The 19,483-nt window shown below is 33.6% G+C and overlaps 2 protein-coding genes and 1 pseudogene across 2 annotated transcripts in view; 1 reads left to right on the top strand and 2 right to left on the bottom strand.

Annotated features, from left to right (window-relative positions):
- Nucleotides 1–19,483, top strand: part of LOC125830388 (ATP-dependent Clp protease ATP-binding subunit ClpA homolog CD4B, chloroplastic) — a 569,404-nt gene that overhangs the window by 334,830 nt on the left and 215,091 nt on the right. The gene's annotated exons all lie outside the window — the stretch shown is intronic.
- Nucleotides 4,519–6,618, bottom strand: LOC125830439 (protein C2-DOMAIN ABA-RELATED 4-like). The gene is made up of 3 exons (XM_049509635.1): nt 6,312–6,618; nt 5,362–5,457; nt 4,519–4,926 (listed from the first exon to the last, which is right to left on the bottom strand). The coding sequence occupies exons 1-3, from the start codon at nt 6,468–6,470 to the stop codon at nt 4,636–4,638; spliced, it is 546 nt and encodes a 181-aa protein (XP_049365592.1). The 5' UTR covers nt 6,471–6,618; the 3' UTR covers nt 4,519–4,635.
- On the bottom strand, nt 11,119–17,538 carry LOC125830427 (geranylgeranyl transferase type-2 subunit beta 1-like; annotated as a pseudogene).

Genomic DNA, 19,483 nt, shown 5'->3' on the forward strand with positions numbered 1-19,483 from the left:
TAACATAACTATTTATCTTTTATTCACTAAAACTCAAACGTTTAATGGTTACTATATTTTCTGTTTCTATTAGCTGAAAAAGTGATAAAGACTATTTTGTGCTAACTTTTAAAAAATGGGCTAATATAGTTGATACACCATGCTATATTTTCCTTTATATTTGCACCAATTTTGAGAAGCTTATGATACTCTATTATTGAGCTCATGTTTAGCACGGATCATGCAATACATCCAATTAAGTAGGGGTGTACATAACCCGGATTGGTTCAAATTTTTTAAATATCAAATCAAACCATTTGTGTAAAATTTTTAAATTTATAAACCAAATCAAACTAATAAAATTTGGATATCTTTGAGTTTTTCAACCTCGGGTTGGTTCGAGGTTTTCAAATACCAAACCAAACCATTGTGTTGAATTTTTAAATTTATAAATCAAACCAAAATAATAAACCTCGGATTTTTTTTCAGATTTTTGGACTTTTTCGGTAAATTTTGCATACAAACATATAATTAACTTGTGCTCCAAAATATTTCTTTAGTCCAACAAAAATACAATTATCTAAGGTGTTTCTTAAAAAAATAACACAAAATATGAGATGAGTACAGAGGACACAAAAATATTTAATAAAAATAATAATGAAATTATCATATAAAATAAATATTGCAAAGTCATAATGAAAATGATCATAATTTAAAAGTACTAAATCATGCTAAAATTATAAGTTTAATAAGTATTAGTTACATTACTAAATATTTAAGGAAAATTAAAATTAGAATATGTATTTTAGTTGTCTAAACCAATGTAAAACTAAAGAACAAATATTCAATATTATTGTTATTCTTAGTGTTGAATTGATTTTCTTTTTGCATTAGTATTAATTTGATTTTGATTTAAGTTTTATTATAATTATCAACATCTATGAATTATAATCTTTATTGGATCATTCCAAATGCTAAGTTTTAAACTTGAAATAATATATTAAAAGATAAAAACTATGAAATAGTATAAGAAATATTTTAAAATTATATCAAAGTAAATATTTTTATGTATAAAATAAAATTTTAAAATTACATATTTAATGTCGGGTTGGTTTGGTCTCGGGTTGATTTTTTTTAGTTAAAACCAAATCAACCCAAATATAGTCGGGTTTTTTTTTTCCAATACCAAACCACTAGTTGGGTTTTTTTTCGGTTTGACTCGATTTGCGATTTGGTTCGATTTTGTACACCCCTACAGTTAAGTATACAAAAATTGACATGAAAAAATTGCTCACTAAATAATAACAAGCAAATATATTTACTTTTTTTAATATAAAATTTAATATATTTGTGGGTGTGATATTGTATCAAGAGATTGAGAGAGAGGGAGAATCGTTGATTTTTTTTTAGAATACTCCCTCAGTTTCATTTTATATGAATTAGTTTTGACTCGATATGGAGTTTAAGAATGAAATGAAGACTTTTTAAATTTATTGTCTAAAATAAGTGATAGATATGTGTGACAATAAATCATATTATTAAGGGTAAAATTAATATTTTGAAGTTAAATTATTACTTAATATTAAAATGTGTCATTCTTTTTAGAACTGACTAAAAAAAAAAGTAAGTCATATATATAAACTAGAACAATAGAAACTAGTTAATATGAATCTCTACCTTGATTTTGAATATTTGCAGGTATGGAGATGCCTGCAGAAGTAGAGTGACCTGAAGTAGAAATCGTTTGGATTGACTTAAAAAAAAAGTAGTTTTCAAGTCAAAAATAAAAAGTCAAACTGAAATGACTTTTTTAAAAAAAAGTAGGGAGAGACTTACTTTTGACTTTTAACTTATTTTAAGTCAATTTTAAACTTATTTTTAACCTTGTCAAACACTTCCTAATTAATTTTAAGTCATTTTTTAAACTTATTTTAAGTTACTTTTATATTTGTCAAACACTTTTAGAAGTCAAAAAATGAAGGGTTGACCAACTTTTAAGTCAAACCAAACACCTCGTAGACTGTTATCATAAGTAGGGGCGGAGCCACCTTGTACAAAGAGGGTTCACCGAATCCCCTTCGATGGAAAATTATATTATTTATACATGGTTAAAATAATTTTATATGTATATATAGTAGATGTCGAACCCTCTTTGGCTACTTCATGTGTCTGTTTCTACAGATTTTGAACCCCCTTATTGAAAATTCTGGCTCCGTCTCTGATCATAGGCATTGCCAACCGTCCGTATAAGCGATTTGAGATTGTTGAAAGAGATGATATTTGCATTATACATGTCTTTCTATATTCTATTCCACACATATATGATAGTATGCTTTCAAATACTTTAACTTGAGGGAAAGACCAATTTCCAGATTTTTCAATAGCCGTGAATTTCTTATACATTATTGTTCAAGAAGAGACAACTTCACATTGTCATCTTTTGATTTATCATAATTTTTTTTGGAGTTAATATCTCAAAAGATTACTCAACTTAGAGAATTTATCTGATAAAGTCATTGAACTTTGTTTTGTTTCACTAAAATCATTGAACTTATATTTTTGTATCAATAAAATCACTGAGCTTATGTTTATGTATCAATAAAATCACTGTACTAAATTTATCATTAATTAAATATATAAAATTAATTTTATTGATTTACATGCAATTAGACTCAAACATTCACAATTATATCCATTGACCCAATTAAATAAGCCCAACACTTCTTCATCTTCCTGCAATCTCCATGCATGTGCATTTTGAGTGTGGTTTTAGTTATTGCTGAAGAAGTCCCAATTGCAGAAATTTTTGCATGGTTAAGCTGGCAATATAAACGACCCGTTTCGAAGTGACACGGACAATAACAAAAACATGTTGCATAACCCACTATCATCATAGACAAATTGACAATTATCTATACTAAAAATTCAAGAACCATCAATTTATATTTCAAGATTTTAGGTTTTATTACTGAAAAATTTATAATCTTCAGTAAAATCTGAAGCTGAATAAAATATGGATGTGAATTTATGTGTAACAGTAGAGGGGAAATCTGTGTGGAAGTGGAAAAAAATCGGGTAGATAATATGGAAGAGGAATAACGGGACAAATTAGAATTTAGTTTTGGCTATTGTTGAAGAAGTGTGGGTTTTTAATTGGGTTAATGGGTAGAATTATGAATGAGTTTGAATCTAATTACATGTGGATCAACAGAAATAATTTTATATATTTATATATGAATAATAATTTTAGTTGAATGATTTTATTGATACAAAAGCATAAGTTCAGTGATTTTACTGATATAAAACAAAGTTCAATGACTTTACTAAATAAATTCTCAAAGTTGAGTGATCGTTTGAGATATTAACTCTTTTTTTTTGTTATTATTAATTTGGTATAAGTAGTTCTGTTATATTATTATGGTCATATATAATATAGTTTGCTTTTCGCGGTTATTATCAAGTCTTACTTCCACACTAGCCTCATGTGCTACGTCACTAAACTTTCACTCTAAATATTCTGTTTGATTTTGCTCAACTAAACTCTTTACACTCTTAAGTTCTATCTCCACACCTCCACATTAACTTTTCCATGAATCTGGACAATTAGAATTTTGTCATCCACGAATAATATACACCATGCTACTTCATCGTGGATGTGTCATGTCAATTCATTCAAACACCTTAGTGGCTAAGAGTTGATCCTTGTACAACCCTATCACAACTGAAAAGTGCTCAAGTCTCCATTCGCTCTCCTTAGTCGGATCTTGGCTCTATCATACATGTCCTTGACCACCCTAGTGTACGCCACAAATACATCTCTAGCCTCCAAGCATCTCTATAAACCTTCTTCGGGATTGTTGTATGCTTTTCTAGGTTGATGATGAAACACCATGTGTAAATGCTTCTTCATCTCCCTATACTGCTCTAGGAATCTTCTTACAATGTGAATGACTTTAATAGTTGAGCATTTCAGCATGAATCCAAACTGGTTCTCAGAAATAGACTCACCGCTTCTCACCCTCATCTTTACCACCCTTTGCCAAACTTTTAAAGTGTGGCATAACATCTTGATGCCCATATAATTCCTGCAATTCTGGATGTTGCCCTTATTCTTTTACAACATGATCATTGTACTCCTCCATTCTTCGGGCACTTTTGCCTTCTTAGAAACAACATGTAATAATAATCCAATCAACCACTCCATACCTGCATTGTCCACGTTTTTAAATAGCAGTACCCCTAACCTCCTCAACATTGATATTCCTACCATACCCAAAATCTCGACGTCTCCCATAGTACTCCAAATCTCCCAATACAATATATATCCCCTCTTCGTTCAAGAGTTTACGAAAGTATGCACACACATGAATTTTTTTTAAAAAAGTATGCAATTTTCTGTAGAAAAGGGTATCATCATTATTACATAGTAGATAACATAAGTAATTCCATTGAATAACATGACTAAAAAGATAAACTTTCAAACCCCATATCCACTAAGCTACAAACCTTGTGCACATACAAGTGCAGAGTGAAAAGGTCTTCATCAAACTTGATCTATATTATATATATCAAACTTCAATTTCAAATCCCACAAACCATTAAATTATAGGAACAGAAAAAACAGGTTCCAAGCAAAGTAAACATCCTGATTAATTTCTACCCAATCTTACTACCAGGAAGGTCAATCCATTGAAGCTGTAGTTCAACTTCTCCACATTCAACATTTCTCAACCTTAGAATCATATCTTGCACAACTTTACCATCATCCCAAATAACTCGACTCTCTTCAGCAAGACAGTTTGTCCTGCAAGGCAGTACTCTTGTAATTACAGTGCCAGATGGTAGCCCATGTAAGTTCATCTTCAGTGCCTCTACAAATGATTTGATGTCAAACTCTGCATCTCCCATTTTGTCATCCATGCTGAATGTGTCGTGATCGTATACAGTCTGTCAATAGAGATATTAATAAGCAAACTATATGTCGATAAAAGTAGGGATAAAGCACAAGTATCCTCTAGACTATGACTGAAATTCCAGAAACACATCTTAATTAAACTAAGGTCCAATTACCTCCCCTGAACTCATTTCTTTTGTAATTTTATACACCTTTTGGCTTACATGGCACACTCCGTGACTCCAGGCGTGTGAGAGATGTTTGGAGGCCACATAGGCTAAAAGGTGTACATAATTACAAAAGAAATGAGTTATGGGGTTATAGGACATTAATTTAGTTAAGATGTGTCTCTGCGATTTCGGTCATAGTCTAAGGGGTTGCTTGTGTCTTATCCCATAAAAGTATTCAAATGTGTAAAATCTGAGAAAGTCCCTCATGAATATTCTACCAAAACGGACATTCGATACAATTGATGAATGAAAAATTACCAGTTTAACAGGAAGACTGGGATCAGAAACAGAGAGGGTCAAATCTTCATTCCATTCAGGATTAATATCCTTCTTTATAACTCGTGTCTTTAGTTTCTGCATTTAAGTCAAAACTTAGCGTCATTTAGCGGAGTGTATTAGAAAAAAAAAATTGTATATTGTTAATATCTTGTTTGATATAATCAATGTATAACTAATGATTTCTTTATAGAAATTATATAATAGTGCATATTATTTTAACAAAATTGTATATTGTATATTGTTAGAAATTATATAATAATGCATATTATTTTAAATAGGGAAAAGGCATAAGTATCTCGTACACTATAATCGAAATTCCAGCGACACACCTTAATTAAACTAAAGTTCTATTACCCCTAAACTAATTTGTTTTGTAATTTTATACACCTTTTGAATTACGTGGTACACTCCGTGACTCCACATAGTTGAGGCGCGTTGGAGATACTTGGATGCCACGTAAGCTAAAAAGGTGTACAAATTACAGAAAAATGGGTTCAGAGGTAATAGGACCTTAATTTAGTTAAAGTATGTCTCTGAGATATCGATCACAGTCTAGGGGTACTTGTGCCTTATCCCTTTTAAATACATCAAACTAAATACTGCATAAGAAATACTATCAGCTAGTGTAACTAATGTAAGCATAACTAATACACCATATTCAACACTATTCTTATATATCCTACCAAAAATAACCCTTAGTTCAATAATAATGATTTTAGATCCTTGATTGTCAAAGCTTTAGAACATCAATTGAACCCGAATTACACATTAAGGAGATAGTCTTATCAAATATATAATAACGACAAACATAATTTTGTAGCTAAACAACAAAAATTTCATGCTAATCTCATTTAGCTGCAAATTAGCGATGGATTATAAGAAAATTCAATTAGTTAGCAACGTTAGGATGAAAGAAGAAAGAGTTGTACCTGTTTTTTACCCATCTTGACAACACAATAAGGATCACTTGTACGTACATCACGAACAGCAAGGTTAACTCCTTTCTTTATTTTGATCCTCAAAAGACCCAAAAGATTGTCCATCAATGATTTTGTTGCACTTCCTCCTCCTCCTGGTGATGACTCCATTTTTTTCTTTTTTTTTATCCCCTCCTTTATATTATATTATATACTAAACAAAAATAATACCTATGTATATATATATATAATAATTCAATAATGTTATGGACGTACAAAACTTATTATTGGTTCTCTTGGTCCAACGTTTTCCACGAACACCCTTCCAACCAACTCAAACTCGATCACTTTCGAATCTAACAAGGAAAATAAATAAATGGAGTTATTCTAAAAGAATTAATAAAAAATCAAAAGCATCTATTACGTACCCTACTGAAATTTTCTATTGAAAAATGTTCAGTGTTTATCTCCATAGATATTTTGATTAAATCGGTGAGAGAAGAAGCATAGGAATGTTTTTGTACAGACCAACAAAAAATTGTGATGAAAATAAAACCTTTATTTCTAATAGTGGTAAAAATGTGTGATCATCTCATTAAAAGTTTAGGCGGTTAAAGATAACACATTTTTATCTACTTAATTATTTTCTCAATATATTACACGCATCGAAATCTCCTTGAATATAAAGTGAAACTATACTCTATTAGCAGTACTTTTGAATACATTAAAAGAAAAACATGTTTTCATTTAATTATTTGTCATGTTTTCTCAATTTTTTCACTTAATTAAGACTACTAATTAAAACATTAAAGATAAACCCGAAAAATATACGTTTGCATAACTTTCTTAACAAAAAAGTTAAATTAAATTTGTTGAAACGATTATTTAAAGACATATTGTACAACAAACAAAAACGTACAGAAATCAAACGTTGTTCTTTGGGGCCCCAATGATAAGAATTTATACCCACTATTTTTATTTTTATTATTTTTTTGTTAAAAAAAAAAATAGTGACTAGTGATGTAATGAGGATGAGCTTAGCACCAATGACCAAGCATATGGAACAAAGAATCTAATCTATTTTGGATAGATATTTTAGTACCATCAAAACCAATCACAATGACTCAAAACCTCTTATCTTTATTTTATTAATTAAAGCTTACTCATGCATCTAAATGTAATAACCCTTGAAATATATATGTGTTGGTTTTTTATTTTTTGGGGGCGGGGGGTTGTAAAACAAGTATATATCGTCAATGTTAAAAATTACTATGTTATATGTAATCGCATGCTAATTCAAATTGTAATCGATGTCAATGCTACTCGTTTAAAAAAAATGTATAATTGGATGCTAGGGTGGATATAGTCTTCTGATTATGGATTTGGTAGAGTCCAGTAATTTTGATATAGACCTTGTATTTGTATTAAAAAATATTTAATTTGTATGAGAATTTATCAAGTATCTAATAACTTGAACTCATATACTCAAAATTTCTAACTCTGACTCTGATTGGATTGTTGATTAACATTTCAACGAACTTTGCAAAATGCTTCTCACTAAGGCAAAATTAAAGATGATAAAAGAAATAAAAATTGCAATGTTTGATTGAAACTCCCAAAAAAAATAGTTGAAAAACTTACGTTGATTAGGCCAAGGGTGCTCTGATTTTGGAATAGGAAAGAAAGAAAGAAAGAGAAGGGTGTTAGGATTGAATATTTATTTATTAATTGTTGTTATTTGAGGGAAGAGAAACAAGAGGAAATAGGCTATTCAAAAGGAAATTTCAAAGAAATAAAAGCTTGAGTTTGTTGGCAATGCATGGTTGGTGCCTAATATATTTAATTTCATGCATGCAAGTGCTTAATTCTTGTCCACTAGGCAAACGGATTAACCGATAGTTCGATAAGACATGGTCTTTCTATCCATATTTTTCTCTATGTATGTTTGGAGAAGCTAGACAATTAATCTTCTAACATTATTGAGAAAAAAAGAATTTAAGTTATATATATTTAAATATATATCAATAATAATATTGCACGATGTGTAGTTTGATCGATTTCTAGTTATCAACTCTTACATAGTTTAAGTGTTTGTATGTATTGTTTATATCGTCTGTCTGTTTATCTTAAAATTTAATTATTAGGTCAACAATTGAATTTGTTTGAATAAGGTCAAAAGCAAAGTAGCTAATCCAGTGAAATAATTGTTGATAATAAAGTGATTAAATAATTGAAATAACTTATATAATCAACACAAATAATAGACAAAATTGTTTTTGTACTTAACGCCGACTACTATATAAGTCGCCATCGTCCGTCCAAGAAAGAAGCAAACTATCTTTCTCTAATCCCCTTTCCGGGAGAGGAAGATAATGAAAATGGACAGCATGGATGGTAGTCGTGGTTGAATTGATTCAAGGATTTTATGCGGTGGAGCGAACTCTTCTATTGTGTTGCATTTTCTCTAGCGCCCCCCTCCCCCCTTCAGTCCATCATACCGAAACAATTTGAGAAAAATGATCAGATGCATATATATTCTATCCTTTCTACAATGCCTATAGACGAAATGCTTCATTTCAGATCAATTCTTCGCTGTAATGGCTTTGATCACCGAGGTTGGATGATAGTGTGTTTCTTCTAAGTCATGAATCAGTGAAATGATATGAAATAAAAAAAAATCTCATCAAGTTGCATGATCAAAATTAGAGCTGTCAATATGGGCTAGTCCATCCCATCCGGGCTAACCCATACAGGCTTTGAAATTTAACGGGTCAGGCCGGGCTATCCCATTTTTTGTATGGGCCAGAAAATAGTCGGCCCAGCCCACAATTACGTGAGATACGGGTTTTGCCGGGCCAACCCTCTTTTCTTAAAAGTATATTTTTTATAATTTTTTAAATTAAATTATAATTTAAAATTTTTATCATAAATATTGACAAGACGATATTACATGGTGTTAGTGTTACTACTTGATCAAATCCACAAATAAAATTATCTTTATTATATTTATTAAGTTTGATTTCAAGTAAAAACATAAATAGCTAAATATAAATATTAAGTTAATTGTTTTCCAATGATCATAATAAAACACAAAAACCATGACAATATTCCATAGGCTATGGCCGATATAGTGATTCCCTACAACTTTTGGGGAATTTTAATTTCATGTAGTAGATATTTTATAAATATAATTTGTATTAAATTGTAATATTTCAAACTTTAAACAGATTTTGAGTTTAAACTCTTGTTATTTTTAATACTCTATTTTGTTTTTATTTTTTAATTAATTTTAATTTGACCTACGGGCCGGCCCTATCCATATTTCATAAGCCCAAAAAATTGGCAGGCTTATTCAGGCCGGGCTAAAAAGCCATTTTATTAAATGGGCTCCAAAAATCATAGTCCAATCCTATCAAATCACGGATTAGGCCAGGTCGACCCAACGGGCCTAGCCCATATTGACGGCTCTAATAAAAAATAGACAGGCAAAAGGCAGATGATTTTATCGGGAAGTTACCATTTAGATATCTTGAGGTTACTCTAGCTCCAAAAAACTAACTGTGGCAGTGTCATCTCCTACTTGATAGGATGCTAGGTAGAATTACAAACTGGACACCTAAGTTCTTGGCACATGTTGGAAAAATTCAATTATTGAATTGTGTCCTAATAGCATTTCAAGCTTTAATTTCTAGTAGAACTTACCTTTATATATTTAGGTGGTTCTTATTATCACACAAGACTTCAGAGACAAGCCTACATTTTATTCATGTCACTCCAATGTGACGTGTGACATCATCGTTGATGTCCTCACTTTCCTAGATTACGAATTCAAGATACTTAAAAACTTTTATCATGGAAATAGTTTATGTTGCAAGTCTCACTTTTACGCCTACTTCATTCAACACCACTAAATTCGCATTCCAAATATTTCGTTTTAGTACTTCTCAACCTGAACCCTTTGGACTCCAGAGTTTGTCTCCGGAACTCCAATCTAGCATTGACACTATTTCGTATCTCATTAATTAGTAGTTTTACGTTTGCAAATAACATACAACATGGAACCTCCTCCTAAATAGACCATGTCAACTCATCCATCGCCAAAACAAATAAAAAAGGGCTAACAACTAATCCCCAGTGTAGTCCCGTCTCAACTGGGAAATGCTCCAAGTCTCCTCCCACTGCTCTAACCCGAGTATTGACTCCATCGTACATATTTTAATCGTGGTCAACTCCAAACATAAGACACTCAAGATTTCCAATCAAGGGTTTGAATTGCTCCCGAGTGCCTCGGAACCCTTGCAACCCATCCACCTAAGTCACAACATACCCTTCGAACTTAGTAAAATAGTTAAAACCCGAATCCAACCTCGCTAACATCAAATGTTGACTTCGATCAAACTTCCTAAGTTCCATACTTCCAAAACTCAAAAACTCTTCCAAAATTCATCTGCTCATCTCAAAAATCGGACCATCCATCCCAGCTAATCATAAATACCAACCCAAAGCTAAGGGGAGGATCAAACATAGGAAAACATACGAAAACCAAAAAATGACCTTAAGGGTCGTTACACTTATACTTGTCCGTACTTTTGAATTACTCCTTGATTTACTCATTTCAACATAACTTGATGCATCCTGTGTACAGTAGCAAATTTAGTACGACCTAGTAAATCATAGATCAGGACACCCTGTGTAATGTGATTTCAGAGAAAATAATGTATCCAATACTCTTATGTGTGTAACACACAAGGACTAGAAAAACTCTTGTGTATTTACAGTTAAGAGGCTAAAGGAAGCACAGGGTGTTGAACCCACCATTCCCCCCTAAGACGCAAAAATATGGAAATGGAAACAATGTTATATATATTAAACTGTTTCTTAAACTTCCGCCAGAACACAGGTTGCACAAGAACAAGAGATAAAGCCAATCTGCCCAGCATATGGCTCCAGCCATGGTGACGAAAACAATGTTTCAGTTCTAATAACACCAATCACCTTCCTTCAAGTGCCAAACATTTAGGTAATTTCATACCAAGAGCAATTATGCACCAGAATCAAGGACGACATGGAAGGATAACTTTGTTTACAACACTAACAGGCAGCGCATAAGCAGGATCTATAGGTTTTAGTCCTGAATATTCAAGAAGTGAAAGTCCTGCAATGCAGAAAATACAAAGGAATAAGTTATGAAAGTCGGGTCTGAAAAGTCAACTTCAACCATTCAGAAAAAGTGAACCATGTTAATGAAGTAGACAACTATGGGTGTACGGTGTACCACTTTTAACATAAATCATTTCAATATTCCTATTTATCACTTGCCTTTTAACATAAATTGGTATCTCTAAAATCATCTCAGATGCAGAAGGAGATTATTGCAATTTCTTCTAGAGACAAACATGTCTGCACATCATTTTACTAACCTCCCCCTTGTCCATCAGAAAGTTGGCATCATTGATTGAATTGCTAACACAGCCATGGCAGGGGTGTTTGTAACTAATGATCTTTAATCATGTTCATGGCTAACACACCCATGTTGGGTGTTATTCCAAGATACCACATTAGTGGTCAGAAAGGTTGGCATCATGGCTAACACACTCATGTTGAGTGTTATTCCAAGATACCACATTAGTGGTCAGAAAGGTTGGCATCATGGCTAAAGTTAATGTGAATGGCTGATTATGAACACCCTAGTTAGCTCAGAATCTTATTCAAGGTAATGATATGTACTACAACATGTAAGTAACAAACAATATTGGAACAAAAGATTTTTTATGATTTAAGGGTCATGTATTCATAACAGACTTCCAAGTTTCCATCTCTCATCATATATGAAGTTATCATGCCCAAAAGTATGACATCCACCATGTCATTACAGAAAAAAATACGCTAACCATTTATTCAGCATGATCATCAAACTTTTACCAGCGACTCCAAAGTAAGTGTGGAAGACGTCAACCGCATCATCTGGTCTATCTGAAATTCCACCCTTCTCTGTATCCTGCATTCACAAAGTAAGGTAAGTTTTGTAAGTTGATGAGAGAGTCATACAGTAACATGAAAATATGATATATATATATATATATATATATATATGACTAAGATTCAACTGAAATAACTGGTCAAATGCAGATGTAACCTGACAATCCAAAATAATTTTTGCAAGTTTCTCCTTGTCGATCCAGTGCACTCTGTCAATCATGATTAAGCTGTAGAGAACCTACCAAGAGTAGCAGACCTGAGAGGAAACAACAGGGATATCAATGAAGCTCAAGTGACATACAAATAGGAAGTTTAATTTAGCACGAATAACCAACATCAGGAAGCTTCTCAGGACGCCCATTTAGACCTCCAGGTTTGACTTGTCTTTCGCATAACCACCAACCAAGGAGGTCCTTATCAACATGATGCATAGAACCAGTTATTGCAAGAGCTCCCACACAACAAAAAACTGCAATGCAGATGCTGAGTAACAATTGCAATACAGTAATGCAGGAGAAAATGACTTATACATGATAAGAAGACTAGCGAAAGATAGAAACTAAATGTAACACAAGGAGGTTAAAAACAAAAAAGATAGCCAAAACCTTGCTCCCTCCTAACTTTTCACTGATACTATGGCTTTGACTAATTGTCGTATATATTGAATCTTCGACTGGGGTGAAGTAGTAACAAGGTAGCCGTAGGGAAACCTGTGGCTGGATTGAATCTTTTGCGATGGAAATGCACTCTTCCCCCAACTTTCCAACATATGGGGCTATGATAAATAAAATATTCTATTAAAGAGAAACAAAGTCCTCCAGCAGACCCTGTTTGTTCCTATGTTGCTCGGACTCTTCAAAAGTGCCAACGGGTGTGTGTTGGATTCACCAAAAGTAGTGTATTTTTGGAGAATGCGAGACGGGTGTGGCATCAAAAGTGAAGAGTTTGCGCAACTAAGGTTTGTACCATGCAAGAGAAGAGACGATAAAAATAGAAAAAAAATTATTTCAGAGCACTCTCAGTTAGTTTGCATTAGTTTTCAGTTTTCACCAATGAAGGACCTACAAACAGATAATTTATCTTGATTGTTAATCCAGATATCGAAACTACGCTATTACGAGACACTAATCAAAATTACTTAGGAGTGGAATCTTGGATTTACTGGAACATGAAATGTTAAAATCTTGCGAATATTTTGCAACTCTGAAACAAACATAATACAAAACTCAAATCACATAGGGGCTCTTGTTCATGTTTTGGTTCGTACAACTATAGAAAATATGAAAAAAAATCATTTATTTCTTTATTCAACATACTCTGCCCTGCATGAGATTCTGCTCCAGGTGTGCATCCAAATCCACCATCCACATTCTTGCAACTTACAATATATTTCACTGCTTTTCCAACATCAATTTTATCCAACTGGCGCAGCAATGCTAGAGAACAAATTGCAATGTAAGAAAACCTAAAAGAAGACTTAATTTAGGTCACACATTCTAATATTACTATTATTTTGTTCCAAATATCTAAAATGAAAGATAAATCCCTGCAAGTATAAGTAAAATTTAAAGAAAATAAAACACGTCAATACTACACTGACGCATGCTGAAATATTAGAACAGTAAGCAAAATGAGCAACTATTACCGTGTATCAACTTCACCCCACATGTCACCAGAAAAGGATATGTCTTCATTTTGCAGGCCTGCAATATCTAGCCTAAAAAGTCAAGTTTATCCTTGGTTACAGATCCTCAATTGTTGTTTAATGGACTCACTGCCAATTACATTAATATTAATCAACTGATGAGTGCCTTCTAATTAGTGTCACCATATTTTAGGTGTCAGGGAAATCTCACCAAATGACCCAAACATACCAGTACTGATTTCCGAGGTTATCGGCAAAAACAATCAATGCTATTAGTGCAACAAACTTCATATATGTCACGCCCCGAGACTACACCCTGGACGTGGCTGGCACTCGAAGACCATTGTTGGCCCCCAAGCGAACCCTTGGCCTGGCTTTCTTAACTCAGCGGAAAACTCAATGCAATGCAAGGTTTTTAAAACAACCTGACTGAAATAAAATCTGGCCAAAAAGGCAACTCGAGTCTCAAAATAGAATATTTACATATATACATAGATGAGAGACTCCACACTAACTAACTGACTGTTTATGAAGCCTCTAAAATACTGAGATAGATGTTGGGACAGACCCCACGACATCCTAATAAAACAAAACTTGAGAGAACAAAATAACCGAGTCCTCCGGAATGCAAAGAGGCTCACCACTGACTCTGAAGTACTCAACTGGATCAACGGCGAACCGGATGCTGGCCCTGGGTACTTGTGTCTGCATCATAATAAGATGCAGACCAACTGACATCAGTACATTGAATGTACGAGTATACGAGCTGGAAAGCTAAACCACAACCTATGCTTGAAAGGAGTATAAATGAACTCTTACCTTGGCTCTGTTCAACTCATGAATAACCGAACTCAATATATAAAGCAATACGACACATGCAATATATAAGGCTTGTAAAACAGTGTAAACAACTTAGCTTGTTAATGATAGAACAACAAGAAACTCAACTTTACTTGTATAAAAGTAATATAACTTTAGTGGGAGATTCTTTAACCGACAATCACCACTACGAGCCCTAGTGGTGATACAACGTTTTACCTCACGTTGCCCAAGGACCATCCTATACCAAGTGGATCCATTAGCTTAATCTTACGGGTTCATCTAAAAAGTATGACCCGTTAACTCCCATGTTGGCGCATGGTTCTTATGGAGAGTTGAGTTAATATGAACTCGTGTCCCCAATTCGGTGCTTAAGACTACTCCCAAAAATACTTAGCTCATAAGTGTTTTAAACACATCTTTCTTTATTTGAGATAATTACTCAAAACTTTGCCCGAAGGCTCACTTGGAATCGATGTTCCTTTTTCTTGAAAACTAGCCCAAAGGCTCTTTTGGAATCATAGTCCCTTTCTTACTCAAATGTAAAAACATTTAGAAACTTCTTTGGGAATACATAGTTCCCTAATAACCTTTGAGAAATGAACTCAGCTTTAAACTCTTTACTCAACTTGAAACACTTGACTCTTACTCTTTACTTGACTTGAAACTTGAGCCTTAAAATGAAGTTAAAACATTCAATAAAGACTCTTGAACAACTTTAAAGACTTACCTTGACTCACTTTTTTAACTTCTAAACTCAACTCTTAACTTCACTTGACTTGGAAACTAACTCTCCTTGAATTGGAAACATGAATTCAAGGTGTTTGATCACGTGTTATTGATGAGTTCTTGACGTTTAAACGTACCTTGGAGTGTTGGAAACAACTATGAAACATAGGTACAACACCTAGGAACATGTATGAAAGAGTGGGGAAGGAATGAGAAAACTTGGCGCTCTGAGAGGCGCGGAGCGCCAGACCTCAAACTTCAGAGAGGTCTGGTTGGGGCTCTGGTTGGGGCTTTGGTAGGGGCGGCGCCCCAAGGGCTGGACCTCAGAGTCCCTCTTGGGGCGCGCTGGCTGGCGTGACGCCCCAGCCATTTTCCCCGAAAACTTGACTTTTCTCCTTTGTTTTCTCTAACTCTAAACCTTCTACACATCAAAGTTTCCAGCCCCAAACACTTAAAATCATAAACCTCTCAACATACAATAGATTCAACTCAAAAACACCACCCGAAACATACACCAAACCAACAAGAACTTCAACACAACGCAACTACAACTTCAACAAACATCATCACAAGATTTCAACAAACACAACTAAATCTTTTCTCGAAATTAAACGAGCTTGGCATGTGGGGGAAAGAACCAACCTAACACTATGAACTCACATACCTTAATAGGGATCATCCTCGAAAGAAAACCACGACGATCTTTACGAAGTTTGCTTCTTCTTCTCCTTTCTCTCCTTTCTCTCAAGAACCCCAACTCTTACTCTCTTTAAAAAGGGAAAAACTGATAAAAAATCAGTCTTACACCTTAATATATATCCAAAGACAAGGCTAGGGAAAAGACCAAAATACCTTTACAATTTCCGGACGGATTCCCTGCCAACTGCCCAACTTTCAAAGGGCATAACTCGCTCATACGAACTCGGAAACGAGCAAACTCAGCGGCGTTGGAAAGATCATTCCACGGACTTTGCAACCAGGAACTCCGGGACAATGATAGATTCCAGAAGATGTGATGAAGGATACAGCTTGACACCTTATCAACGTCAAGAACATGCAGTTTATCAAATAGGGCCAAGACTTGAATTGCACCAAGTGTATACAACATATGTGGATCATGACCAATATTACCACCAAATCCACTTGCATATTGGACAAATGGAGAAGTGAACTTTTACGTAAAGATCATCTAAAGTAACTTAACAGCTAACTCTCCCACCACAAGAGGGAGGAAAAGAGAAAATAAATAAATATATATATATATATCCTTAACACAGAAGCTGGCAGAATATTGCAGTACAGTTGGAAATATGTACAAAAAATTACTGTCACAAAACAAAACGAAGTGCAAGAAGACACACCATCTTCGTGTTGGCACTGCATGACCCATGAAATAACGTCATCTTGATCCACAGCATCAAGCTTTCCCAAAATATCAAGAGTTGTCAATCCCCAGTATGCCCCATTTAACCTCAGATGCTCCATCACCACAGATTCAAAGTCATCTTTTCTCTAAAGTTATATAAGCACATTTTAGAAATAAAAATAATATCATATGTACATAAATATAGTAAGACAACAATCCACCAATTTTTTTTTTATCTATGTTTACTCATCTTGCAACTGAAAGTAAAATATTTGCAGGTCATTCACAGCTATAATATTAGGGGATTCATTTCTCCTAGAGTTGTTGGACATTCTTTGTCCTTACTAACTGCCATTTGAAGTCTGCTTCAAACACAATGAATTAATTATTCCCAATTCCATTTAACCTTTGTCTGTTTGTAAAGAAATATTTTGTCTTCCAGTTGTATGTTTGGGAAGTGCCAGTCATATGTAAGAAGTAGATACCAGCCGCATGAATACCAGAAAATCCGATGCAGATAAGTAGAAAATTTACCCGTCAACAAGTAATGCAATAAGCCAATAACAAATACAATATAAGATGAAAGGGAAAAAAAAGAGAAAGAAGTAGAGCTGGAACAAGAATTGTACCTTTTCAACTGCTAAAATGTACTTAACATGCTTTTCCACCTGCAGTTCTCCCATCCTGTAGTTATTATGGCACAAAAGTTAGATTATGATAATAGGTATAAGTGTGTCGAAGCAAAAAGAATTAACCCTAAACAAAATGTTGAACTCCATTTCATAATATCCCAGTCTCAAATTTGTAATTCAGCATTGCCAACACCATATGACTAAGTTTCTTCTTTATCATTGACCCAAAGGTCCCAAACCAAATAATCCTAAAGGGGTATAATATCCAAATTTACAAGTATAATGAAACAGCATAGTAACAAGAAAAGGACATTTATATATCTTTAAGTTTCTTGTAGTGAAGACATCAAGATATTTGCTCTTATCTGGAAAACAGAAAGAGGAAAACCAAAGCAGGATTAAAATAAGCTATGATTTCAATATAGAGTTCCCCCGTCCAAAACGGCTCATAGGAATACGAAAGAAAATCCAACTTTGTCATAGTTCTAAAACTCCAAAAAACATGGAAAAAAGAAAGAGTTTAGTTTATGTCGCTGTGCTAATGAATGTTAACACATCTTTCCTGTACATTTTAAAGTCAGTTTTAAAAAAATGTTCTGCAGCCAAGAGAAAACCAGAAGAATATTTGACTCATCCAAAGGGCTCTTTCAGAGTTACAACCAAAAAAATGTAGGGCGTGCAAATGTCTACTAGGATGGAAAACTAAAATGCTATCTATTGTAACATTCCTTTAGTTTCTAAAAGCTTGTAAAATACTCTGTGAATTAAGAAAGGTTCAAGAATTCGGACCTTTCCGCTAAGGAGAAAGTGTGTTACGCACCCCTCGAGAACCGACTAATTATTAAGTTTAGTTATCAACTGTTTCCAAAGGACCAAAAGGGAAGGGAAAGAAAAATACATTGCACATCCTTGCACTATCCTTGCACTATCCTTACATACTTCTCCCTATATATTATGTAGCTTTGAAATAAAATATACTAGAAAATCCTCTAAAACAACTAAGGTTGTGCACTAGGCTTCTTAATAGGTTATGCTTTGGTCAATAAACCTAAAATAAACACTTGAAAACTACAGAAAAAACTATGGAAAACCAACTGAAAATCATGAAATGGTATCCAATATATCAGCCACAAAATAGTAGTAAAGACATTCTTTCCATGTTCTTTTTTTCCACATTATTTCACTTAAGCAAAGGGCTCCTAAATCTATGAAACCTAATCATATCAATGCATAAAACCTGAATGGCAAATCATCGAGAAATGAAAATCCATACACCGCTATAGGAAGGTCATTGAACTTGATTAGTTAAGACGCTCCAGTACTTGATGTTCCGGATGCATGGTTATGTTTAATGCACTATAGGGAGGCAAGAGCCCAGATCAGAAGATATGTTGGGAGGCATCTTTGACTTTGTAGCTATCGAGTATGAGAGCTTGGGGATAGTTACTCTCTTGGTATCATGGGTAATGAAAGTGGAATACAGTGAAGGATTCAAGTTTCAGTTCCTGAACTTTTCATTAAATAATAACTCCAATGAAGGCATATTCAAGAATGTATTGGTTAGATCTGGTTTGCTACTACAAGCTGCTTATGGAGTCACTATACAATATTTGATTGTTTTTTGTTGCTACGGATCTCTTGATAAAGGATCTTTGGATAGAGGAATACATCTTTTAGAAAGTTTACTAAGTAATGATGATGTTCATTACACGCTTAGCTCCTTAAAACACTAGATTGCATAGAAATATTGAAGGTGAAAACCAAAAAGAAATTGTTAAAGTATGTGGTACAAGAAGTTACAAGGTTATGTCAACTTTACTTACTAGTTACTATCATAAATAAAATGGGAGAAGAGCTTGCATGGATATGGAGCAATATAATAGTAAAAGGACCATCAGAGAGTTCTTCTGGAAGGAAATATTTGCTTGCTAATAATTTTGTTGTTGCAATCAATTATTTTCACCAGTAACGCCTGAGTCTAGTATTTCATTGCATCATTAAAGCTCTTGGCTAT

The sequence above is a fragment of the Solanum verrucosum genome, unplaced genomic scaffold, assembly GCF_900185275.1.
Source record: "Solanum verrucosum unplaced genomic scaffold, falcon-dt-bn FXZP01000228.1, whole genome shotgun sequence".
NCBI lineage: Eukaryota > Viridiplantae > Streptophyta > Magnoliopsida > Solanales > Solanaceae > Solanum > Solanum verrucosum.